The sequence below is a fragment of the Eretmochelys imbricata genome, chromosome 6 (assembly GCF_965152235.1).
Source record: "Eretmochelys imbricata isolate rEreImb1 chromosome 6, rEreImb1.hap1, whole genome shotgun sequence".
Lineage (NCBI taxonomy): Eukaryota > Metazoa > Chordata > Testudines > Cheloniidae > Eretmochelys > Eretmochelys imbricata.
This window is the reverse complement of record NC_135577.1, coordinates 42,195,874-42,222,659: the sequence shown is the minus strand read 5'-3', so window position 1 is coordinate 42,222,659 and position 26,786 is coordinate 42,195,874. Positions and strand designations below refer to the sequence as shown.

The 26,786-nt window shown below is 41.5% G+C and overlaps 2 protein-coding genes across 4 annotated transcripts in view; one reads left to right on the top strand and one right to left on the bottom strand.

Moving 5' to 3' along the window:
* The window catches only part of DCDC1 (doublecortin domain containing 1), a 411,407-nt gene extending 400,000 nt beyond the window's left edge, over positions 1–11,407 (bottom strand). The window contains 1 exon segment of the mRNA XM_077819961.1: positions 11,360–11,407. Coding sequence (XP_077676087.1) covers positions 11,360–11,407 — 48 coding nt within the window.
* Positions 11,408–11,601: 194 nt separating this feature from the next.
* Positions 11,602–26,786, top strand: part of DNAJC24 (DnaJ heat shock protein family (Hsp40) member C24) — a 68,857-nt gene continuing 53,672 nt past the window's right edge. For 2 of the 3 annotated variants that reach the window (XM_077818482.1, XM_077818480.1), the window contains exons 1-2: positions 11,602–11,693; positions 14,702–14,844. In XM_077818482.1, the coding sequence (XP_077674608.1) occupies positions 14,737–14,844 (108 nt within the window). In that variant the 5' untranslated portion in view covers positions 11,602–11,693; positions 14,702–14,736. Of the gene's footprint in view, positions 11,694–14,698; positions 14,845–26,786 lie in introns of all 3 variants that reach the window. The other variant, XM_077818481.1, reaches the window with a different exon arrangement.

Genomic DNA, 26,786 nt, shown 5'->3' with positions numbered 1-26,786 from the left:
ATAGGGACCAGGACGGAAGCCGCAGGCTCAGAGAAGACCCTCTCTTGATTCCCTGCTCCCCCTCAGCAGTGAGATATCTTCCATAATGATCACATCCTGTGGAAAGTGTGGGGACAGGAATGATTATCAAGCCCCCCACTACAGTACTGGCTCTCCACAAGAGCCACATGCCCAGTATACAGCAAGGTCCAGGAAGAGTGATTCACCCTGCCCCTGTGGCTACTCACCATTTTGGGGGTCTTGTGGTTCAGGTGTGCTTGCCTGGGGCCAGCCAGTTAGTGACAGGTGTGTGAGTACTGGCTGTGTTTTAAAGCACTGAATCAGTGTTGTCTGTGTTGCAAACAATACTGCTTCTGTAAAATGTTGCATTTAAACTTCACAGAGATGACCTTGGGAGGCCAGCCTCCCTTATCGGCGGCAGAATGGCTGTGCAGAATTAGAAAGCGGCCATGAACAACTAAGGAGGATTTTTTCCGTGAGGTTATGATGCACTCCGCCACTGAGAAACAGGAATTGAAGGAGTGGCAGGACAGCGAGAAGAGGGACTGAAAGGCCTGTGATGGGATATTAGATGGGTTGGGATCTGAGTTACCCAGGAAAGAATTTTCTGTAGTATCTGGCTGATGAATCTTGCCCATATGCTCAGGGTTTAGCTGATCGCCATATTTGGGGTTGGGAAGGAATTTTCCTCCAGGGCAGATTGGAAGAGGCACTGGAGGTTTTTCGCCTTCCTCTGTAGCATGGGGCACGGGTCACTTGCAGGAGGATTCTCTGCTCCTTGAAGTCTTTAAACCACGATTTGAGGAGTTCAATAGCACAGACATAGGTGAGAGGTTTTTTGCAGGAGTGGTGGGTGAAATTCTGTGGCCTGCGTTGTGCAGGAGGTCAGACTAGATGATCATAATGGTCCCTTCTGACCTAAATATCTATGTATCTTTGTATCTATGAGAACGCGGCACAACAGAAAGAAGCCACGGAGCGGGCAGAAAGTCCCTGCTTGCAGCTTCTTGAACAGGCCAACGTTCCAATAGATGCATGCATCATGCACCTTTCCAGACCAGCCTGCGTTTATGTCCATGAAACGTCTATGGTGATCCACAAGCACCTGGAGAACCATTGAGAAATACCCCTTGCGATTAATGTGCTCGGTGGTGCCAGAATTGGAATGTGCCATCTATTGACCCTCCGCAGTTAGGGAAGCCCATTTGTGCAAAGCCATCCACAATGTTATGCACGTTGCTCAGAGTCACGGTCTTTCGGAGCAGGACGCGATTAATGGCCCTGCACACTTCTATCAACATGAGTCCAAGAGTCGACTTTCCCACTCCAAACTGGTTAGCGACAGCTTCCACAGTGCAATAGCCACGCGCTTCTCCAACGACAGGGCAGCTCTTGTTCTTGTGTCTTTGTGCTGTAGGGCTGGGGTGAGCTCATCACACAGTCCCATAAATGTGGCTTTCCTCATGTGAAAGTTCTGCAGCCACTGCTCGTCATCCCAGATGTACATCATGATATGATCACAGTGCTTGTTTACCGAGCCCAAAAGCGGTGTTCCACTGTGGTCAGCACCTCCATGAAAGCCACAAGCAATCTCATGTCATAGCTACTACGTGTGGTGAGATCAACGTCGCACTCCTCTTGACATTGTAGTTTAAGGAATAACTCCACTGCCACTCGTGACATGTTGGTCAGAGTGAAAGAGGCAGTCTGAAAGAGGCAGGGCGCGCAGTACACAAACCATTGAAAGATGGCGCCAAATGCAGCCATAAGCTCAGGGTTTGCTGGGATGCGAAGCAATGCATCATGGGGCATTGGGACTGGACCCAGGATGTCCCGTGACCCCTTCCGCTTTCCCTCTTTGGCTTAGTGGCAAAAGAGAAAGAGGTGCTCTGTGGGATGGCTGCCCAGAGTGCACCGCTCCAAATAGCGGTGCAAGTGCCACAAGTGTGAACATGCTATTGCACAGGCAGCTCTCAGTGTGAACATACAACAGCGGTTTTCCTTCTGTGCTCTCTGAGCGGCGCTGTAACTGCCGGTGCTCTAACTTTGCCAGTGTAGATGTGCCCTAAATCTAAATGATGATAATTTATTCATTTCATTGTTGATTATTTTCTCAGAAACACCAAGCAAGTTTGATTACATTACAAATAGTTGTTGGATACAATGGTAGATACTGGGATGTGGGCAATGAGGAATATGGTTCAAATTCCCCAACAATCAGTTCCAGCCCCCCAAAATTTTCAAGTAATTTCCAACTCGTACCCCAAGGAACAGAGGAAAAGAAGAGATTAATTTCCCATTGTCAAAAACCTCAACCTTCTGTATGCCAAAAACGTAAATCACCTCCCAAACTCACGTGGGTGCCAAAAACTCAAACTGTTCCCTACCCAATAGTCAGAATCCAATGCTTCCCAACAACAGCCTCTATAATGCAATTATGAACTGTCAATAAAAAAGCTAATGTAATTCAAAAATGTTGGAGCAACATGAAATATATTGCATTTAATGTCACATTTAAACAACAACAGAGTGGACTGTACTATTTATTTTCATGGTTAATTCAATTAAAAACCCAAATACCCTATTTTTAATTTGACTGGAATTGCATGGAAATCAACAATGGTCCTTGAAACTAGGGACCTTGCAGCAAAATGTAAACCTATTTTGCCTCAGAGTATGCATGTCCTCTTCTGTAACCCCTGAAATAATGTTATTTTAAAAAGCTATAAAAATACTGATTTGGTTTTTACTAAATGTAAAAGTACCATATTTCTTCCTGAATTAATACATAATGAAAGGCATCTGTTTTACACTTTATTTTCTGTAATAATATATTAAATAAAATATGACAAACCTATTCTTTGAACAGCAAACCCTCATAATTTCCATCTAAAGTCTCTGAGATTATGCTCCTCTGGGTTTGAACTATATTTAGGCTCCAATTCTGCAGTGAATTCCATATGGGTGAACCCCATGTGAAATAGCTTGCAGGATTGGGGCCTGAAGGCTGGATCCTGCAAACTGATCTATACACCTGGATGGATTGAATTTAACTGATCTTTGTGCAGGGACAGTGATGTACGCCAGGAGACCACATTTGCAGGATCTAGCCTTAAGAGAGAAACCTTGTCTTCCATATATAGGTTATACAGAAATTTTTAAAAATATATATTTACAGTATAATTCTTCTCTGAAAAGTGACTGTAAATTAACTCATGCTTAATAAAAGATATGGAGACTTTAGTGAAAAAATAATGTTTACTTTTTTTACTCCAGTTAGCTCTGCAGAAACCAACACTGCTCTGAGAGAGGGATCTGGATTCTACTGTGCCTCATGCCTCATCAAAAGAATTGTTTCCTAAATTGCATTTGCAGGGCATTCCTGCCTTGTGTTACACCTGTTCATGTACTGCATTCCAAGTCCTTATTACAGGGCCACTTTTACTCTTTATTGCACAGGTATAGAAATGGACAGAACTTTACCGCACAGAAGCCTTTTTTACAATATCTAAGACAGAAGGAACTCACCTTGATTCTTAGTTCTGGAATGAGCTTGTAGGTCAGATGATAGGTATTTTCTCCATTTAACCGTAAAGCCACTTGCATCTATACTGTCTGCATTACATTATCTGACTATTGCAAGACAGCACTGTTTTCGGTGTGCTGACAATCTAACTAACCCCTCCCGCCCCCCATTAATGGTCACAGGACAACTCCAATAGCCATATTGCCAGCTCTTCACAATATCTCTCCTTTGCACAATGGTGGCACAGCCTGGCTTAGAATAATAGAAATGTAGAAATGGAAGGGACCTCAAGAGGTCATCTAGTCCATCCCCTGTGCTGAGGCAGGATGAAATACACCTAAACCAGGGTGGATAAAAATCAGTGATTTTTTTTTAATTTAAAAAATTGGATTTTTTTAATTTAAATCGGATTTTTTTTTGATAAATGCTTTTTGAGGAAAAACCTATCTAAAGATAGTTTTAATTAAGATACATTATAGCTCAAAGATATCTCATCATGGAATAGGGATTGTAAATTCTAATTCTATAGTATGAGACAATATATTCATGTAATGTTTAAGAAAAGTTTTGTAAATGAGTTCCAATGGTTCATGGATTAGGGACCCAATCTTCTGGGGTTCCAGGGGCTTCTGTATAGATTATTTACTTTAATCTTTCTATCTACCCAATGAGACTCAGTGCTCAGTCTAGAAGACACCACCAGAGATGCTTAGTTTTGCTGTTCTCAAACTGTGGATGTGTGTCTCCAGAGATAACATGCTTGTTAACAACAAAAATGGTTTAAAATAAATAAATAATATAATATAATATATAGAGGTGAGAAATAACAGACCTCAACCCTATTGTCCCTCTGCAAATTTGTGTACACAGAGTCAATCCCTTACCTCTCTCTAAAAGTGCAAAGTTTCAAAAAGTTCAATGAACAGAAGATTGTTGGGGGCGGAATAGATCTGGACAAGGAGAAGAAGTCTGCAGATAAATTTGAGAGGGGAGGGACAGGCAGGAGAAACAAAAGTGAAACTGTTTGAGCAGCATATTCCAAGAAGTCTTGAGGTCTTTCTGAGTGTAGCCTTCATTGATTTGAGATCTACCATACCATTCTCTCACTAGAAGGGAAAACCTATAATGGCAGCAAGCCATAAAAGAGATCCAGTTTGGGAATATTTTAATGAAGTTCCTCTACCTGTGGGTAAGACAGGCATGCATGCAAAATGCAAACAATGCAACAAAGAAATGCAAGGCCTGATTGCCCAAATGAAACATCATCATGAGAAGTGTTCCTTCTCAGGAGGAAGCTGTGTTGAAGATGATGAAAGGAACGTGTCTGAACATGCAGGATCTTCAGCTTGGTAAACTACTTTATTTCATACTTCTTTCTTAAGGATTGCCTGTCTTCCTTCTGGACTATTCTTGAATTCTCATGTTTGAGCAAAAAATATAGTTGTTACTCTATGGTACTATCATTTTAGATGTAGTTGTGATAAAAAATAAATTGCTGAAATAGGCAGATCTTCTTTTTACAATTTCACCTTTAAAGTAGTATTGAGTGTCAGTGAATGCAATGAGTAATACTAAATCAGCAGTATGGTAATAATAATTGAATAACTGCATTGACTTATTTTGTTTAAGAGAATCCGCCCTCAACATACAGGATTCTGAAGACTATCCACTTTCAAGATCACCATCATTTTCTATAGTTTCAGAGTTATCTGCCAATGATAGTGTTTCAGTCACATCATGTATGTCACATAGCCACAGTATATCTCCTGTAGCAAAAAGAAAAAAAAATCTCCATCATCCAGAAACAACCATAGATAAGTTTGTGATAAGAACCAGGAGATTACAAAAAGAGGTAATTGATGAAAACATTGCCCAGTTTGTTTATGCAACAAATTCTCCTTTCCGTATGATTGAGAACCCACGCTTCATTAACATGGTTCAGTCATTAAGACCAGGATACAGTCTACCCGACAGAGCAGATGTCATAGGCAAATTGCTGGATAAAATGTACGAAAGAGAAATTGAGCAGTTTGCAAAAGATAAAAGGTCTAAAGGGTAAAATTATTAACCTGAGTCTTGATGGGTGGAGCAATGTCCGCAATGATCCTGTTGTATGTGCTTGTGTGACAACAGATGAAGGGAATGTCTTCCTTACAGAAACAATTGATACATCAGGAAAAGCACACACAGCAGAATACTTACAAGAAGTAGCAGTAAAAGCTATAACAAACTGTGAAAAAAAATTCAAATGTCTAGTATGCAGCTTGGTCACAGAAAATGCTGCAAATGTATCCAAATGAGAAGAAATTATTTAGAAGAGAGTCACAAGCTAATAACATACGGTTGTAGTGCTCATTTGATGCACCTCCTAGCCAAAGACTTCAGTGTTCCAGAAATAAAGGCTAATGTTGTTGAAATTGCAAAATACTTCCCTAACAACCACTTTGCAGGAGCTGTTCTGAAAAAAGTGGGAGGAACCAAGCTAACTCTCCCACAGGATGTGTTGTGTTGTGTGTGATGGAACTCCGTAGTGGACTGTTTTGAGCACTGTATCAAGAACTGGCCTAATCTGATGATAGTTTGTGAACAAAATTGTGAAAAAATAGATGGCACTGTCACAGCCAAAGTTCTCAAACAATGGGCTTAAGAGAAATGTTGAACACATGCTGAGTACCCTGAAGCCTATTTCTGTAGCCTTGAATAAAATGCAGGGAAATAGCTGTTTTATTCCTGATGCTGTTGAAATTTGGAAGGAACTGAGTGAGATCTTAAAAAAAGAAATATGCAATGACAGAGTTAAAATTACAAGCATTAAAATAACGAATGGGACAAGCACTATCTCCAGGTCATTTTCTTTCAAACAAACAATCTCAATACTGGTACCAGGGTCAAATCTTAACTGCTGAAGAAGGGGAGCTGGCTATGACATGGACATCCAGCAATCATCCCTCCATAATGCCAACTATAATAAACTTCAGAGCTAAGGGTGAACCATTCAAGAAATATATGTTTGCTGATGATGTTTTAAAGAAAGTCACACCAGTGAACTGGTGGAAGTCACTTAAGCACTTGGATTCAGAGACTGTTGAAGTGATAATCTCACTTTTAACAGCAGTAGCTTCTTCTGCCAGTGTACAAAGAATATTTTCTTCCTTTGGACTAATTCATTCCATATTGAGAAATCGTTTGGGACCTGAAAAAGCAGGAAAGCTTATTTTTCTTTTCCAGATTATGAACGAACAGGAAAATGAAGGTGAAGACAAATGAGTTAGCTGCAGAAGCCAATATTTTAAGTTTCTCATGTTGACCTGGCTGACATAGTCGATTTAATTTTTGTTTTTTTAAATATTTCATTTAACTATTTTAGTTAAAAACAATTTTAACAAAAACAAACCTGATTTTAAAAAACTTGCATGTTTAACTAAATTCAAAAATTCATATGCTTGTTTTGTTAAAATATTATATGTTTGCTCTTGAAGAAAAAAATCCAGAATACATAACATTGTTGTTTTAGTTGAGTAAAACAATATAAATGTCTATCTGGAGATGTTCTCCTCATCTCCAGCATGGCAAGAAAATCCTCCAAATATTAATGATTAACCTGTTGAATTGGAGATAGTTCACCTCCCAATGACTTCATAAATATCTGCTTCAATTACCTTTGGTAAATGAAATAACCAAACAATCATTCATTTTCTGATATAGCTGTAAAAATAATCTGAAAAGTTTTCAAAATAAATCATTTTAAAAATGTATAGTGTGTACCTTCTAAAAATGAAACCTACATCTATCTCTGAGTTGTGAAGAATATCTATTAAGGCAGGGGTGGGCAAGCTACGGCCCACGGGCCGGATCCAAACCCCTCAGGGCTTTGGATCCGGCCCGCGGGATTGCCACCCCCGTGGCACCGTGGACCTTGCGCCTCCCAGAAGCGGCTCGCACCATGTCCCTGCGGCCCCTGGGGGAGGAGGGGCAGAGAGTTCCGTGTGCTGCCCTTGCCTGTGGGTACCTCCCTGGAAGCTCCCATTGGCCAGGAATGGGAAACCACGGCCAATGGGAGCTTCAGGGGAGGTACTCACAGGCAAGGGCAGTGCGCTCAGACCTCTGCCCCCACCTCCCACCCCCGGGGCCACAGGGACATGGTGCTGGCTGCTTCCCGGAGCGGCATGGGGCCGGGGCCAGGGCCAGGGCAGGCAGGGAACCTGCCTTACCCTCGCTGTGTGCTGCTGCCACCCTGGAGCCGCTCCAGGTAAGTGGCGCTGGGCCAGAGCCCGAACCCTTCCTGCACCGCAACCCCCTACCCGCACCCCAGCTCCCTGCCCTGAGCCCTCTGCCATTCCCTGCACCCCTCCTGAGCCCCCTGCCTGCACTCCAGCCCCCTCCTGCACTCTGCACCCCAGCACCCTGCCCTGAGTCCCCTGCTGCACCCCGCACCCCTCCTGTACCCCAACCTCCTGCCCTCAGCCCCCTGTCACACCCCTCCCTGCACCACTGCCCTGAGTTCCCTCCCACACTGTGCACCCTCCTGCACCCCAACCCCCTGCCTTGAGCCTGATCCCGCACCCCTCCCTGCACAACTCCCTGAGCCCCCTCCCACACTGTGCACCCCACCCCCTTCCCTGAGCCCCCTCATACACCCTGCATCCCTCCTCTGCCTCAATCCCTTGCCCTGAGCCCCTTCGTGCACACTGCACCCCCTCCTACACCCCAACCCCCTGCCCTTCATTCATGGCCCTGCAAGCAATTTCCCCACCCAGATGTGGCCCTTGGGCCAAAAAGTTTGCCCACTCCTGTATTAAGGTTATAACAACCAACAAGAATGCACTTTTATGTGGAAATCCATGATTAAATTGAGTCTTCCTGACTAGTGATTTAAATCAATTTCATTTAAATCAAATCCACCCTGACCTAAACCACCCATGACAGATGTCTGTCCAACCTGTTCTTAAAAACCTCCAGTGATGGGGATTCCACAACCTCCCTAGGTAAGCTGTTCCAGTGCTTAACTGGCCTTATAATTACTTTTCCCCCTAGTATTTAAGTAAATCTCGTTGCTGCAAACTAAACTGACTAGTTCTTGTCTTGCCCTTAGAGGACATATAACAATCTTATACATATTTGAAGACTGTTATCACATCCTGCCTTAGACTTCTTTTCTTAGGCTAAACGTGCCCAATTGTTTTGTCTTTTCCTCATAGGCCATGCTTTCTAAACTTCTTATTTTTTATTTTTTTGCTCTCCTCTGGACTCTCTCCAATTTGTTCATATATTTCTTAAAGTGTGATGCCCAAAATTGGCAACAGTACGGGGGTTAACCTATGAACACATTGTTGCTGAAAGAAAGCAGAATGCAAACTCAAATAAACTGTGTGGACTAAATTTGTTTGGACTAAAATAATTGGTGATTAAGGGTTTTGCAGACTAATGGTGAGGTTACAGAATTGTCAGAGCAACAAGTCCAAACCTTCGTAAGATGAGGAAAGGTCTATGAATGATCAAAAACTTGCGTTGATATTCAATTTTACTTTAAATGAGGATGCCATCTCTTTTTGGACATTTACTTTTTAAGGAATACTTACCACCTTGCTCAGTGAGAGAATGGCCGTAAGCTCTGAGTTTGGCAAGGAGACTGGAGCATCATCACCATCACAGCTACCACCACATGCTGGGGGTCAGGGATTTACCACTGAGGCACATGCATCTTTTTCCTGATACTAAAAGATGTTCTTATCAACACAGATAGGGAGAGGGAACAACAAGACATCACCATTTTCATGGCCATATGGTGAGCAATTTATAAAATCAGGTTTCAGAGTAGCAGCCATGTTAGTCTGTATCCGCAAAAAGAAAAGGAAGACTTGTGGCACCTTAGAGACTAACAGTCTCCAAGGTGCCACAAGTCCTCCTTTTCTTAATTCATAAAATGTGACTCTAAGGATCCTGCTCCCTCAATCCCAACCCTCTGTCTTCATTTACATACCTACTTTATTCCTCCTACCTCTCTTTTTGCCTTTGTCTAATAAGAATCTGGCGGAGCCAGGAGGGCCCAACCTTCTCATCTAAAATCTAATCTTGCAGCACTTTACTATGGTGGCATGTCTGAGAGAACAGGCACCTCAGGCTTGGTAAAAAGATCTACCAACCCAGAGGGAACTGGGAATGGGCAGTATTTAAAGTATATGGGGGAAGGATCATGAGAGGTTGCACAGCTAGCAAAAATCAAAATTTAAAATTCAGTTGAATTACTGAGAGGTGAATTTTAAGCAAGTTTTTATGACAGCGGCTACTTCCAGATGATAGAATAATAGAAACATAGGGCAGGAAGGTACTTCAAGAGATCATCTAAAGTTCAGTGGCTTTCAACCTTTCCAGACTACTGTACCCCTTTCAGGAGTCTGATTTGTCTTACGTACCCCTAAGTTAAACTTCACTTAAAAACTACTTGCTTACAAAATCAGAATAAAAATACAAAATTTCTTACTTTCTGATTTTTATCAGATAATTATTAAATAAATCAATTGGAATGTAAATATTCTCCTTACATTTCAGTATATTATATAGAGTAGTATAAAAAAGTCACTGTCTTTATGAAATTTTAGTTTGCACTGACCTGCACTAGTGCTTTTTATGTAGCTTGTTGTAAAACTAGGCAAATATCTAGATGAATTGATGTACCCCCTGGAAGACCTCTGCATACCCCGAGGAGTACATGGACCCCTGGTTGAGAACCACTGATCTAGTCCAACCCCCTTGCACTGTGGCAGAACCAAGTAAATCTAGACCTTCCCTGACAAGTGTTTGTTCAACCTGTTCTTAAAAACTTCAATAAAGGGGATTCCACAATCTCCCTTGGAAGCCTGTTGCAGAGCTTAACTACCCTTGTAGTTAGAAAGTTTATCCTCATATCTAGCCTAAACCTCCCATGCTGCAGATTAAACCCATTACTACTTGTCCTACCTTCAGGATTGATCACCATTCTCTTTATAACAGCCCATAACATATTTGAAGACTGTTATCAGTCTTCTTTTATCAAGATAAAACACACCCAGTTTTTTTAAAATCTGACCTATCAAGATTTTCTACCTTCTTATCATTTTTGTTGCAGTCTTTTAGACGCTCTCCAATTTGTCCACATCTCACAGTGTGGGTCCCAGCCTTGGACACAGTATTCCAGTTGGTGCCTCACCACTGCCGAGTACAGGACAATAATCTCCTGTGTCTTACATATGACACTCTTGTTAATACACTTTAGAATGGTGTTAGCCTTTTTCCCCACCGCATCACACTGTTGACTCCTATTCAATTTGTGATCCATTGTAACCCCCAGATTGCCTAGGCAATTATTCCCCATTATGTAGTTGTGCATTTGACTTTTCCTTCCTAAGTGAAGTACTTTGCACTTGTCTTTATAGAATTTCACCTTGGCGGACTTGTCAGTATGATAATTCCCCCCCCCACCCCCTTTTTTTTCAGAACACTATAAGCCGAGGTGGTGTGGGGGATAATGGATCTCTATGCACTAGCTGGGGTAGGCTGGCCGGGAAGGGGGGCGGGGGGACTCTGGCTAGAGGTTTCTGGGGAAGCGAGAGGGTTTTAGGTCAGGTGTCCCCTGGGTGTGGGACCCACAGGAGGCTGCGTCCGCCCCGAGCTGGGGCGCTGGAGCGTGTTGAGCCGCGGGGCTTCTGGCTCTGGCCGCACCTGGCTACCGGTGTCCATGGGCGTAGCCAGACAGTTGGACAGGAGAGTTGTGGCCGCCCCAGGTTTCGGCGGCCCGAAGGAGTGTTAGGGGGGTCTCCGCCGCCCCGCTGTGGACGTGGGGTCCCAGTTACTTACTGGGCGCTGCAGCCGTTCTGGCGGATCTGAAGCTCCCTCTGTCGCCATGGAGACAGCGTCAGCCCAGGCAAGACTCCACTTCCGGTTGGTGCTTTCGCCACTAGTGCCCGGTTGGAAACAGCCCCTCGACCGCGCTTCGGTTCTGACACCGCCCTCCCACCCGCCGCGCGCGGCCCGGGGTCTCTTCCCGGCTCGACTGAGAGCAGCGTGTTTCCTTCGGAGGCTATTGCTGGGGCGCCAGGGTGCCCTGTGCGGAAGCTGCCGCCGCTGGCGCCGCCGCCTGAAGTCGGGCTTCTTGGGGCTTCTGGCCGGGCCCGGCGCCGGCACCGCCGAGGTAAGGCTGGTCTCTGCCGAGGGGTGGTCGCACCTCACCCTGTCTGACGGCTCAGCAGGGCAGCGGCGCTGGGCTCAGGCCCGCCCCACAAGGGGTTAGGGAAGTGCGTGTTTGAAACCCCGGGGGTTGCCGTAGGTTTGGCGCCAGGCTCGGTCCGGGGCTCCCTGGTGCTCACCGGCGTTACAGCTGGTGCAGAGCGGGCAGCTGCTCTTTGATCCTGCGTTAGATGGAAACCTGCAACGGCCTCGCCTGCGCGGCGGTGAAAGCGGGGGGTCTTCAGGCGAAACTACTGCGCTTTACGTGTAGACAAGGCCGAGGGTTGTACCGGGGTGTCTTAAACACAGGGTAAAGTACAAACACCACTTCCCTAGTGAAGACAAAGGGCGTGGTTTATTCTGGAATAATTTCACGTGTAGATGTTGTTCTTGTGTTTTCTGGATGCCTTGCTCCTTTTTGGTATTTTAGTTGGCTCCTGAATAGCTAGGGTTGCCAAGTTTTTGGTTGGGAGTATTCCTGGAGGTTTACATGACATAATCCTTAATTAAAGAGTAATCTTTAATTCCTGTAGACTCCAGGACAATCCTGGAGGCTTGGCAACCCTATGAATAGCACTACCTGTAGAGCAGTGTTTCACACACTGTGGGTTGGGACCCCACAGTGGGTCGCAACCTCATTTTAATGGTGTCGCCAGGGCTGGCTTAGACTTGCTGAGGCCCGGGGCTTCAGCCCTGGGGTGCAGGACTCAGGTTATAGGCTCCCTTCCTGGGGCTGAAGCCTGGAGTGGTGGGGCTCGGGCTTTGGCCCCCTCACTTGGGGCAGTTGGGCTTGGGTGGGCTCAGACTTCTGTCCCCACTCCTGGGTTTCGTGTAGTAATTTTTGTTGTCAGAAGGGGGTCATGGTGAAATAAAGTTTATTTCTTGTCTGTGTTAGACTCTACAATATGTACCAAAGTACGATTTGTTATTTCAAGTGTATCTGCACCCTTAGCGCAGGGCAAAGACATTTTCAGCTCATGTTATGTCATAGGGGAGAAATTAGATCTATTTCTTGCACAAAAGTGGAAGGGATTGCTTGTATCTGTGCTCCAGTTTGAAAAATGTTTTTGGATCTTTCAAGGTGATAGGTGCTATGTAAAAGAAAAGGATTATTTTCCCCATTATATACAACTTTCCCTAAAAGAAGATAGCCAGCAATCTCACACTCTAAATATATTTTACTTTTTATGGTACCTTCCCAGAAGTTAAAAACAAACTTACTTCTTCCCTTCCACCTTAAGAATGTTTTGAGTACTCAAATTTAGTGGCTGTGATCGGAAGATGTTTCTTTAAAATGTTATACGTATGGGCTGTCCTGTAAAATACTTGTGTTTTACCACAGAGCTGAGATCTCACTTAGTTGAAAGATTTCTGACAATGGTCCCAATCTTGCAGTTAGTTTCATATGAATGCCTATGCTGGCAAGGAGTTGGCTGTAAACTTGGGTCCTAAATGTGTTTACACTTCTCACTAAAACTTTTTTATGCATTACCATTAAAATTCAGTTTTAATATTTGATGTTTCCATAAAGGGCATCAACCTGAAATTTAAGCCAGTTTAAAAAACTAGTTAAATGTACTTTCAGAAACCAAACCTGCTCCAGAATCCCATTGCTATTTTTTCTCATTTTACAAGCACATTTTTCTATATTTTAAAATAATATTTACCAGTTGCTCTCTGAAAATGCCAGACAACCAGAAAGGGTAATTATGACCCTGACCCTGCAGTGTGATGTGCACGGGCTGACTCATCAGCATGGATCTCGTTGCTGGATTGAGGAGGTAAATTGCCTAAATCCACAATATAATGCACAAAATAAACGGAAAAATATTTTCTCTAATCTTGTAAGTATGGTCTTACTATAGCATAGCATATAGCATATAGGTTACTTGTAAAAATTGTAGGTTAAAAATAATTCAGACAGAAGTAAATTAAGGCCATTTAAATTTTGCAAAATAATCCTTAGGCGTTAATCTAAGTGAATTACTAATAGCAAGAGGAAATGGCATTGGTTGGGTGATGAACAACCTTTGTAATTGTAGAATTATGAAAATGACTGTATTTTTGACTATTACAGGTATTTTTGTGTCTTAGCTCAAGGGAGAAATGTTTTGTTTGAATTCTCACAAACTGAATGGGAGGCTGCTTCATGATTTTAAAAAAAGCAAAAGTGAAGTGTAAAACTATTGATTTAAAAGGAAAATGTTTGTATAACTTAAATGGCTATGATGCTACCAAAATCAAATAAAGAATATTTTTTATTTAAAAAGACTTTTGTAATGTTCTTGTCACAGAACTAAATGCGTTTTTGACTTGAGTTCTTGAACAATTTGAAAGGGTATATTGTGTTTTCCAGTCAGTTTTCCTATATTCTACTTAGAAATGGAGTTAAAACAGCATAAACAAGTTAAATCAACCCAAATTTCAGAAATATATATCTAATCTGTTAGTTGTTTAAATTGAGATTATAATGTGAGATTCTATGCTCCTCTGTGCAGCAGAGGGGAACAAAACAGCAGAAATAATACTGGGGAAAGGCAGAAGACATATTAGCCATGTGATAAACTATTGCACATTTAATTCTCACACCAGACTGCTTGGACTCCCCTCCCCACACCACCTTGCATTTCTATACCGAAAAGGTCAGTATGACGAAGGAAAAAATGGTTGAACAACAAAAAGGGAAGGAGATAGGGAACGTACAAGGAATAATGCCCTTAGAATAAATTGATCAGCCACAAGCAAATCTGCCTCTTTGATTTTAGGTAATAAATCCCATTTGGCCAAATATGTTAAGCAGTCGTCTGCATTGTGGCATGTGACCCCTTGCTGCCATTGTTAGGATGGGATTGAGGGGTGGAGTCACATTTTCCCATGGTCCCATATTTTGTCATGTTTCAAGTTGCTCACACACAATTCTTTTAAATGCAGTCTAAATTCTCCTTACAGTATTTTATTTATATTGTTAAGCAGGTCTCGAAAGAAGCCACTTCCTGGTTAGCCACATAATGGCCTTTGAACACATACCGCGAAAAGACTGGTATAAAATTCTGGGTGCAGAACCATCAGAGAGCCTGACAGAACTGAAACAGAAATATCAGAAGCTGGTATTATTAGTAAGTGTATTTTACCTTATTTAAATAATGCAAAAATAAACTAACTACTGTTTTCAATTTATAAATAGAACCAAGTGTAATGAGTGTTATAATTTTGTCAGTGAGTGTGGGTAGTTCTTTAAACTATCAAGTAGAGCTCCAGAGCCTGTGATTTTCTTATGATCCCAGGAATCCTCCCCCACAGCCTCATCACCAAAAGAACACTATCTCCTCCTCTCCCCTCCCCACCCGACCCCACCCCACCTGTCCCATCCGATCCCATCCCTGCAGGCAATCTGGAAATATACCACTGTTTGGTTGTATTTGGTTCATCATGTGAATAAAAATATAATTATCTTCAAACTTACAAATCTTTTTTTTCCTTTTATAATCCTACCCTTCCTGTGTGATTACTTTATTCTGTCACACTTCAATCAGTGTTTGGGTCATTACTGTTTGCTACCAGGAAAGCCATTATAAAGTCACAAACACTAGACAGTAGCATCACTGAATAAATCAAGCGTGAAGAGTAGTTTTATTGAAAAAAAGGAAGACTCTTCTTTATGTATAAATATCTTGCTAATTTTCAGTATTGGGATAGAAAGAGAGAAGTATGTGGACATTAATATGGATTTTGGTGTAAAACAATTGGCCCAATTCTGGCAGGGCTTCCCTCAGAACTAAAGAAATGTGAGTTTCTGCAGAACTGGATCAGTATTTTTTAGTTTGTGATAATATGACAGTTGCCATTTATTTATGGATTGCTTTCTGAGTTACCACAAGTCTATTGACTTTAAAGTTGTATTATCAATGTCATAAACGATAAAAGTGAGGACATTCAGCCATAACTGTCTATAAAAGTATCTGTGCAAAATATGGAAACTTCTTGCTTTAAAGGGAAAATTAAAGATGAATTACATTTCGATCAAATAATCTGTTGGAAATGGACTCTTCTAAGAGATGACTACTGTCTTCCTGATCCTTCTGTGTTGCTAAACATATACACTTAAACCAAAACAACCAATACCCTTTGTTCTGGTGCATTCTGAAAATAATTCTGAAGTTGATCAATATTTGGTACCTCTATTTGCCGGTTGCCTTTCAAGATTACAAAGAGGCTGCTATGATTTGCATCAACTCTTTATCTTAGCATTTATAACATAACATATTAACTGATTTCAATGGTACTCTGTTTATATAAAAGGACCATGATACACAATCATTATTCTTACTATAGAAAACCATGATATCTCTTGAAGTTACTGAATGAACTCAGCTGATACATTTTTGATATGCTGGTTTTCTTCTGTGCATTCTACTATTTTTTTGTGTGTGACCTTCAAGTATTTTGGTGCTAAGATTAGCATACATTTAAAACTAAATATAATGTGTTTAGTTAAGAAAACACAGGAAATGTAGTAAAAAAGCCCTTTCTGTTTGTATATTTAAGTTTCTAATTTAAACTGAATAAACTACTGGAACTAAAAGGGAATTTGTTATTTTCTCCTTAATTCATTCATTGTACCTAAGTATAATGACAGAATGCAAATTTTATATAAGATAACTCTTCAGAGCTGCTTATTGTACCTAGGTACAATAAAATAAGTTTTGTTAGAATAGTAACGTTGACTTCAGATTTCATTATTTTTCTCCACCTTTTGAAGCCTTGCTTTCAACATCATGGAGTGTGTTTATTTAGAGAAATAGGTGAAAATTTATGCAATTATAACTGCACAGAAGTTATGGTAGTTAAGTCTGTTCCATAACTTCTTCATATCAGAATGGCTCAAACACTAACATTATTTAAATTTAAATAATTATCTGGATATTTCCACTATAGGTTTTCTAACCAGTGTAAGCAAATTGCTAAAATGTTTATATTTTAAAAAGTTGATTTAACTGAGGAAAATTATGGAGGATGTGGCAGGGGCCTAATGTTGAACAAACAATATTTTTGAAAACTGAAATGTTCACTCTCCCCATTTCAATGATGGATGAATAAGAGGTATTCTTATTTAATACTGATTGATTCTGGCAAGTTTCATTTTTTGAAAGTACTCCTAGTTACTTCATTCTCAGAGGCAAATTTCATTTGCTACAGCTGTTTTCTCATTGTTTCCTTGAACTCCTTTGTCTGTATCCATCTATTGTCTTATACTTGGATAGTAAGTTCTTTACAGCAGGGACCATCTTTTTGTTCTATTTGTACAGTGCCTAGCACGATGGGGTATTACTATGTTAATACAAATAATTAATTTGCACTCCTTCCAAATCACTTTCACTGGATGTGGAAGTGTACTGGAAATGATGTGGTTCCACTGATTGAGTGAAGACACAATTCCATCAACCTATATACTCGTTCATTACAGAGCCCAGTTATGATTTTCCAAACCTTCCATTGGCACGATTGGTTTGGGTAGAGGACAGAGCCATACACAGGCACCCTAGCCATTTCTGTCCACAAAGAGGTGGTAGGAGTATAGTAGAGTAGCAGAGCCAACTCCCACTCAGAAGCTACAGTGGCAGGTGAAGAACAATCCCTCCTTCTGCCCACACAGAAATTTTCTTGCCAAGTTATGGGGATAGGGCAAAGTTTTGTTATCTGTATAAGAATACAACATTTAACCTCATGTTATTTTAAGAATTGTTGAATATTATAGCCTCCTGGATTTCAGAATAATTAACATAAGGCAGCCAGTGTTTCAGATACCAGTTGAAGTTATTACCAAAATTCTGTAATTGTAATAGCTCTAATGGCAAATGGTGACTGGCATCAAGCATTATACAGGGTACAATTATTTTGTAAATAATCTTGCTATGAAAATTTTCTGGAAAGTGGCAAACGTCGCAGTCCATGCTTTCTTTTTGTCATCTTCAAATAATTCCTGCTGCTTCATTTTTAATATTTTCTTTTTTGCCATATTACTATTTCCCTTATAATTGCACATATGCAATGTTAGCATTCTGAATGAACATACAGATGTAAACTTTGTAGGTTTTTGAAAGTTGAAGGTCATGCCATATGTTATTGGAATGGTGATTTTTCTCTACATTTGCAATATGTGGTGTATAAGGTCAGGTCTGACCTTAATGTCAGAGTAGTAGAAAGGCGAGCAAACTTGTATTTTTACAATACAAAAAGGCTGTATTTTAGATTTACTACAGTTGACTCACAAGGGTAAACTAACTTAAAAGAACTGATTAATTTCTAAAATGTAACTTTCGCCCCTTAACTATAACTTAATTCAATAAACAGAATTATTTCGTAACTAAACAATGAAATTGTACTTAGATACCCATGTTGCAGTCAGTATTTTTGAGTGACTAAAATGATTTATTATAATTTTGATTTTTTCCTTTATTAATTTTTATTTTTGGAGTTTTAAACTATGAATATGTGTTTAACTGAAACATATCATTACACAATTTCTGGATAATAAAATAGAGTATTACAGTCTCTAGATATTCAAAAATCATGAGTCAGGTCCCAGAAAACAGTGAGATTGGCTTAAAAATCAAGAATTTTTTTAAATAATAAATGTTAAGTTTTTGTTTGCCTTCTGGATTTTGAATGTTGTGGGTTCAGATTTTTCAAGCTTTCCCCTGCAGCCATGAAGACTAGAAACTCACTTTAAAAAATTAAAATGCTGAGATTCTCACAGTCATGTGACTTCAGGAGCTGGGGCTTTAAGAAAAAACATCAAACGTGAGAATTTGCAACCTGATATAACTTATTCTGTCCTGGCTGCTGGTTTACAAAAGGCTCTTAGCTGTAATTTTATAAACTTCAGATGCATATCCTTCTTTTTGGTCATGTAGAATAAAATCTAGGTGTTTGTGACAGAGAGAGGCATCCAGAAAAGCTGCAGAAAAGTGTTAATGAGCATATGTTCTCTCTCTGTCACAGTACCATGTAGCGCCTCCTTGGCAGATATTTAATTCAGGTCCACTCTAAAACATCCTCTCTGTGTAGAAGACTTGCAGAGAGTGAACTCTGCAAGTATGGTGAGAGCACGGTTCAGAAACTGTGCTCTGTTAGCTAGGTATATGGAAAAGGCCTCCTGAATTTGATCTGTAGTCCTTTGATATTCAGGACATGTTCAATTTTGAAATATTGTGATAACTGCAATCATTTTTTCATAGACTGATGCATTTTAGTTTGAATAACATAAAATCATAAATGCATTCAGAGAGTTTATGTTGTACTGCTGTTTATCAGGTAACCCACTCAGTTTTTGCACTCTGTGGAAAGGCATTGCTCATTATATATTGGTTATCACTATGTGCTAGATTAAAAGTAGGAAGATAAAACTAGAATAAGAGAAATAAGTTCTGTGAGTGAAATTTTACACCTTTTTTCCCCTATTACTATAATTTTCAATTCCTTTTTGGTCCAGTATTTTAGGGTCAAAAATGAGTTGCCAGGTTGTTTTTTCAAATTTGCTTGCAGCTATTCTGTATGTGAAAATTGCTGTTTACAGAGAAGAAACCCAGCAAATGTATAAGCTTTGTCTAGCTGAAAATCAGGTTTCTGTTCCTGTCGATGCTGATCCTGATGATATTATAGGATACCTTTCTGCTGGAAGGGAATTATTGTTCAGGAAAATTATATGCTGCTGTTACAATGTGTGCCCTAATCTTAAAGAAAATCCATGTAATTTGAGCAAGGAGTGTGCGGGAACCTCTTCTTAATGTGGAAAGAGTATAAAATGTGTCATTAAACACTCACGTGGGAACTGAGATTCTCTTTGGATCATAAGTATTTATATATAGATTAGTGTTAAGATAGTTATATAATACATTCAGAAAGTATAGATGATGGGACTACAGAGGGCATCATATATGGGAACGAAGAAAATTACCATATTGGCAACAATGGAAGAGGGTAGTAGTAGATCTTGTACAATTCTTTAGTTAAATTATTAAGTAAAATATCAATTAAATATAGCTTTGTATGGGAAAAACAATTATAATTGGTCTAGAATCCAGAAAAGATTTCTATGACTTTATATGTTAGTCTTGAGCCATTTAGGATTTTGTAGGTCAAAAGTACCACTTAAACTCTACCCAGAAGCCAATAGGTAGCCAGTGATACGCACTTTTAAAAACTCCACAATTGGTCCTTATCACCAGGAAATGATCATCAACCAACTTGGCAAGTGCAATGTCTGTACCCCTTCTAATTCTGACCTGAGGAGGAAAGGGCCAGGGAAGCTGAGGACATTCAGATTCTCTGAGAGACGTCTCCTCACAATCCTGTTATTTTGCTATAAAATAAAATATTAGATACCAGTTAATAAGGCTTTGTGAGAAGAGGCTGAACATATGCTTCTTTTAAAGTAATTAGCACCTTGACCTTTCTGAGAAAGCCAACGACCCCGTAATGGCCCTTACTGATCAAGAAGAAGGATCCAAATCAGAGACTGTGTCACAAAGGTCTCCCAACACACCCACAACCTGTTAAGCAACACTACCGAGAGAACAAGCAGTAACAACCTGGGATTAGTCCTCTCCAGTTATGGCTCTGCCTTAACAGGTGCAAGATAGCTCTTCATCTGCATCTATGGCAGGTCATCCATAGATCATAGAGACCAGTAAGGATTAAGCCTGAGGGGGAAGTAACTGGGGGTCACACTGTCAACAGCTGATGACAAAAAATCCTTAGTAAACACTTCTAAACCACCAGAAAATTCTGTTAGTAATACAATCTCCCTCAGAGTCACATGGAAAACCTAAGGTTCCATTCACCTCAAGAGCAGACTATCAAAACCAGTCCCTTACTGCATCAAAGAATTTGGGCACTCAACTCAAATCTCAGAAGGCAATGACATAAGTGTAAAATCCAACCCTGCAATCTCTGATCTGAATAGAAACACTAGATTCAGTTTGTGGCTGGCTTTAAATTGAGACTTTAAGTACGCTTACCTTTGATGATCTCATGGTTATCATGGTGGCCATGAAATCCTGATACTATTTAGAAGGTTCGTCATTGATTTGGACGATGGTCACCAAGTTCTACCAGCAGAATAAAGGAGAATTTTAACTCTCCGCAGTAATCATGGTAGCACACTTTTTATGAACTCTATTCACAAGAGTGAGGCCATCATATGCTGTCACATAGTGGGGTGCAATCTGGATCAGGAAGGGGTTGTCACCGGCTGCCCTGTAACCCTTGGTACCTCCCAACCTGGTCTGCTCACAACAGCCTACCAGCATTCAGGTCGCACACTGAGGTCTATGTATATCCGGAGCTCTGGTCCGGCAGCAATGACCCCAGCAGCACATCAGTCACACTGGCTTCCACCAGCCTTTGTTACTATTAGTAGGGTGTCTCTAACACACTTCCAGTTGCGCAGTTTCCCAAAAACGTGTTCTGCACTATCCAGCCCTCTTCTGAACAGTTTACAGGACCAGTGAACCCTTAATAGCTAAAGTAGAGGTTCTCAAACTGGGGCTCGGGACCCCGCAGAGGGTCGCAAGGTTATTACATGGAGGATCGTGAGTTGTCAGCCTCCACCCCAAACCCCGCTTTGCCTCCAGCATTTATAATGGTGTTATAAATTAAAAACACTTTTTTATATATTTAAGGGGGATCGCACTCAGAGGCTTGCTATGTGAAAGGGGTCATGAGTACAAAAGTCTGAGAACCACTGATCTAAAGAGTCAATATTCAACAGATTGCTACTTTAATTGGAGTTACCAGTCTGTTCAGTGCAAATAAATCCAATGCTGTGTTTACATTAAAAAATAAAACAAGTTTATTAACAAGCAAATAAAAGTGAAAACTCATCGAAAAGTCTAAAATTAATTTAGCAAGTTTTGGTTCAAGGCGTTATTTAAGACTTCCTTTCTTACCGACAGTCTTTCAATAAAATGGTGACTGACCCTTTCCTTTGTCAGGGTCTCTCCCAGAGGCCCACAGGTGCTGGTGGCTTTGTCTTAGGTGAAAGAGAGAGAGAGAGAGGTCATTTGGGGGTCTGTCCTTTTGTTTTATAGTCCAATGAACCCTTGAAGTGGATTCATCTGAAGATTACTCCTCAAAGCAAAGTTTATTCAAACAGTAAAGGAAGCAACATGGAATCTGGTGATGAAGGAGGCTTGCATCTCTTTCTTCCCACCTTGTTTGCTGAAATGCCAATTTGTTTTGTCTCCTGCTATCTCCTCCTCTTGTTGTCTGGAGGACTTTGTTTTCTACTTTGTTAATTGAGGTAAACACACATTCCTTTGTTTAGGATAGACCTGTTTAACAGTCTTTGTGGAGGCAGGGTGATGTGGTTATGAGCATGTGCTATAACATCACACAGGGGGACTTCATAACTTTACATATAAAGTTTGCAATATACATTTCAACATGATATTACTGACCAACAAGTTATTAGTTTTCAAATGATACCTCAGAAGATTATTACAATAGTTGTAGGGCATGAATATAAGAGTGCTTTCAGTCACACATGCATTCCCTAAACATGCTTTATTCTGAATGCCTAAACTGTTGGGATGGAACATGTATGTACCTACATTCAGCTCGATGGCATTTCTCTGTATGTAATGTGGTAACTTCTGAAAATCTTGTTTGTCAGAATGCCTTGGGCTCATTCTGATCTCTATTCCTCCAACAAGGTAACTTGTACACTTGTCGTCTTATGGATTTTACACCTACGTATCATTACAAATTACTTGTCTTTGTTAATATGTAGCTTTTAGTGTTTTAAAAAAAAAAAAAACAGTCAGCATTCTCAGCTGTCATTTTGATTTTTTTTTTATGGCTCCCAGTCAGTAGATATTCCATATTCCTACCAGTGATAGAGAAATGAGAGAGAAAACCCTTGAGTAAAAATATAAAAGGTACCTAAATCCATTTTCAGATGTGACTGGGGCATGTAAGTCATTTTGGAAAATGGGAATTAGACTTCTAAGTCACTTACGCACTTTTGAAAATTTTAATCATTGGGACTAATACGTCTCCCTGAGCGCTAACCTGCTCAAAAAGAGTAATCTTGCGGATGGGAGCCAGGAGTTCTTGGGTTGTTTCCTGGATCTGCTTCTGGTTTACTACATGTTCTTGGACAATTCCATTTACTGTTCTTTGCCTTGGTTTTTCCATCTCTGATATGGGGCTAGCTCTTGACCGTCTTACCTTACAGGGGTGTTCTAGGGAATTCCTTGGTTGACATTTGTGGAGTGCAGCACAAAATAAACACACAGGTTAAAGAGGGAGGTCATTTCTCTAAAAAGGGAAATTGTGTCTCTACTTTTCTTGTATTCAAGAGATAGAAATAATTTTTGTGTTGATTGAACAAGGCTTTTAATTTGGATTTGGAGCCAGAATTACTTCAGAGTTCTTTCATTTGTTAAGATTACTTTGTTTACAGTAGGGTGTCATGTTGTCTCAAATGTGCGTCCCTTAGCCCATTGTTTTTTGGTGTCTTGACAACAATAATGGTAGTCACCCTGCAAGCAAATGCTTTTTTGCACAGAAGCTGGAATTTCAGCTAAGGGCTGTATCCAGTGGATAGTGTGGTATCTAGTGGATCAGACCTAGTGTTTGCCACACAGTGTCCTTTGTTCAGTCCTTCGGCTGCACTTTTCACAATTTATTAATTAAAAGAGATTAAATGTTTCATTACCTGGTAATCTCTTGGATTAGGTAAACTTTTTCTGACTGGAACTCTTTTTTAAACATAATTCGCTGGCATTTTAAAAAAACAACAACTAAGTATGGGAAGGGACCTATCTATGCCAGCTCCAAAAATAAGGTTACGGCACCCAGTTTTGGGCACTGCATTTGAAGAAAGACGTGGACAGATTGGATAGAATCTAGAGGAGAACAACAGAAATAAGAGCTTTAGAAAACATGACCTATGGGGAAAGATTGAAAGAATTGGATATTTTTAGTCTAGAAGGTTACATGTAAGTTGTCATAAAAAGGTCAGTTCTTCTCTGTGTCCACCGGGGGTATGACGAGGTAATCAGCTTAATTCGCAGCAAGGGAGATTCAGGTTAGGTATTAGGGGAAAAAAATTATTCTATAAGGATTGTTAAATAGTGCAACAGGTTATCTAGTGAGGTTGTGGAATCCCTGTAATTGGTGAAGGTTTTAAGAACAGACTAGACAAACATCTGTGAGGGATGTATACTTAATCCTGCCTCTGTGTGGCAAAATGGACCAATTGAGATCTTGAGGTCCCTTCCAGCTCTGAGTCATACAGATGTATTTCACACAAAAGTTTAGCTCAGGTTGGCACCAGTAGCTTTTGCCTTGAATGCAGGGCTGGTAATGCTCAAGCGCTTGCTCTCTTAATGGTATCTGAGATAAAAACACAAGGTCAAGGTAAGTGTGCCAGTTGATTTTCAGTTCGATGTGCTCTCAAGTACCTTATCTTCTGTCATAGGACTTCTATTTTGTATTTGTTCTGACTGTGCCACATCAAAGGAAATAGTAAAGTGAAGATCACAAAGGGCATTCATGTAAACTAAAAAGTCCATTTGACCATATGTAGTCCCATTAAATTGAAAAGCATTGGTTATGCTTGCACTTGTTGGATTGGGCCCTGTGTTTTGTAAAAATTGATACACTGCTAACTGTAGCAGGAATTTCAGTGAAGCTCATTCTGTACTAATTTCAACAGAAAATGTTTGAAGAAAAAAGTAAATTTTGTGTTTGCAAATAGAATCATAGGACAGGAAGGGACCTCGAAAGGTCTTCCAGTCCCCGCCACTCGTCTCAGGACTAAGTATTATCTAGACCAGGGGTCGGCAACCTATTGCACGTGTGCCAAACATGGCACGTGAGCCAGTTTTTAATGGCACGCTGCTGTCTGCTGGACCCGGGCAGACAGCAGCAAGCCACTAAAAATCCGGCCCAGCCCGGCCCGCTCTTTTCCGCCCACTGCTCTCTCCTTGCAGGACAGGCAAGCTTTCCCCTCCCCCTGCCTCTTCCCCCAGCGTGCTGGGTTCCTGCCCCTCCTTCTCTCCCTCCCTGCCGCCGATCAGCTGACGGCCCTTGCTATGGAGTGGGAGAGGTAAAAGCGGGGGAGAGGTAAAAGCGGAGCCACTGTGCGCTTTCTGCTCTGGGGACCTTGGGGAAGGGGGTGGAATCAGGGCATATCCCCTCCAGCCCCCTGCCATGAGCTGCTCAGGGCAGGGGGCTGGAAGGACCCCTGCACACCCCAGCCGTCTGCTCTCACCCCTGCACCCCCCCACAACCCTAGCCCTGATTCTGGCACCCCCCACACATACCCAGCCTCCTGGCCTGACTCCTGCACCCTCCTCACACACCCCCAGCCCCCTGCCCTGACTCCTTCACCCCTCCCCCCCACATACCCTCCCACACCCTGAGCACCAAACGGGAGCTCCTGCACACGCACACACATACACACACACACACCCCCATTCCCACCTGCACTCCTCGCACCAAATGGGAGCTGCCCAGGTAAGTGCTCCACACCCAAACCTCCTGAGCCCCCTCCCTCATTCTAGCTGCTGGCCAGACCCTGCACCCCAACACCCAGCCTGCTCCTTCGCCCCCAGCCCTGTTCTCAGCATACTCCCACCCTCATCTCAGTGTAGAGAGAGGAAGAGAATGGCTAGAACCAGGGAGAAGGTAGGTACCTACTCTATGTGGACAGGGCTGGGACTCCAGACCGGCAGCGGGCTGAGCGGGGCCGGCAGCCAGGACCCTGACTGGTAGGAGCCAGCGGGCTGAGCAGCAGCGGGCTGAGCCGCTCAGCCCACTGCCAGTCTGGGGTCCTGGCCGCTGGCCCTGCTCAGCCCACTGCTGGTCTGGGTTTCTGGCTGCCTGCCCCTTGCCAGCCGGGGTCCCGTTTAGCCTGCAGCCAGTCTAAGTGAATAGAACCCCAGGCTGGCAGCAGGCTGAGTGGGCCGGCGGCGTAAGATCATCATTTTAATTTAATTTTAAATGAAGCTTCTTAAATGTTTTGAAAACCTTGTTTACACACGACAATAGTTTAGTTATATAATGTATAGACTTATAGAGAGAGACCTTCTAAAAAACGTTAAAATGTATTATTGGCAAGCAAAACCTTAAATTAAAGCGAATGAATGAAGACTCGGCACACCACTTCTAAAAGGTTGCCGACCGCTGATCTAGACCATCACTGACAGTGTTTGTCTAACCTGCTCTTAAAAATCTCCAATGATAGAGATTCCACAACCTCCCTAGGCAATTTATCCCATTGCTTAACCACCCTGACAGTTAGGAAGTGTTTCCTAATGTCCAACCTAAACCACCCTTGGTGCAATTTAAGCCCATTGCGTCTTGTTCTGTCCTCAGGGGTTAAGAACAATTTTTCTCCCTCCTCCTTGTAACAACCTTTTATGTTCTTGAAAACTGTTATCATGTCCCCTCTCAGTCTTCTCTTCTCCAGGCTAAACAAACCCAGTTTTTTCAGTCTTCCCTCATAGATCATGTTTTCTAGACCTTTAATAATTTTTGTTGCTCTTCTCTGGACTCTCTCCAATTTGTCCACATCCTTCCTGAAATGTGGCACCCAGAACTGGACACAGTACTCCAGTTGAGGTCTAATCAGATGGAGTAGAGCGGAAGAATTACTTCTTGTGTCTTGCTTACAACACTCCTGCTAATACATCCCAGAATGATGTTCGTTTGTTTTGCAACAGTGTTACACTGTCGACTCATATTTAGCTTGTGGTCCACTATGATGCCCAGATTCCTTTCCACAGTATTCCTTCCTCGGTGGTCGTTTCCCAAATACAACTGCACTGGGTTGGATGGGGCACTAGAAAACATAAGTGTAGAAGAAGCAGAAACATGGGTGGTTTGATTAAATCTTGTACTCAACTTGACATGACCAGTGGTGTAGTTTGCATTTTCAATGCAAAGTTAAATTCTTCAACATCCTAGTTTGATAAGAAATTAAGATGGAGAGCTAATTGGATTCTAGTGTAAGGGATAAAATTCAAATGAAATTTGTGACCCTGTT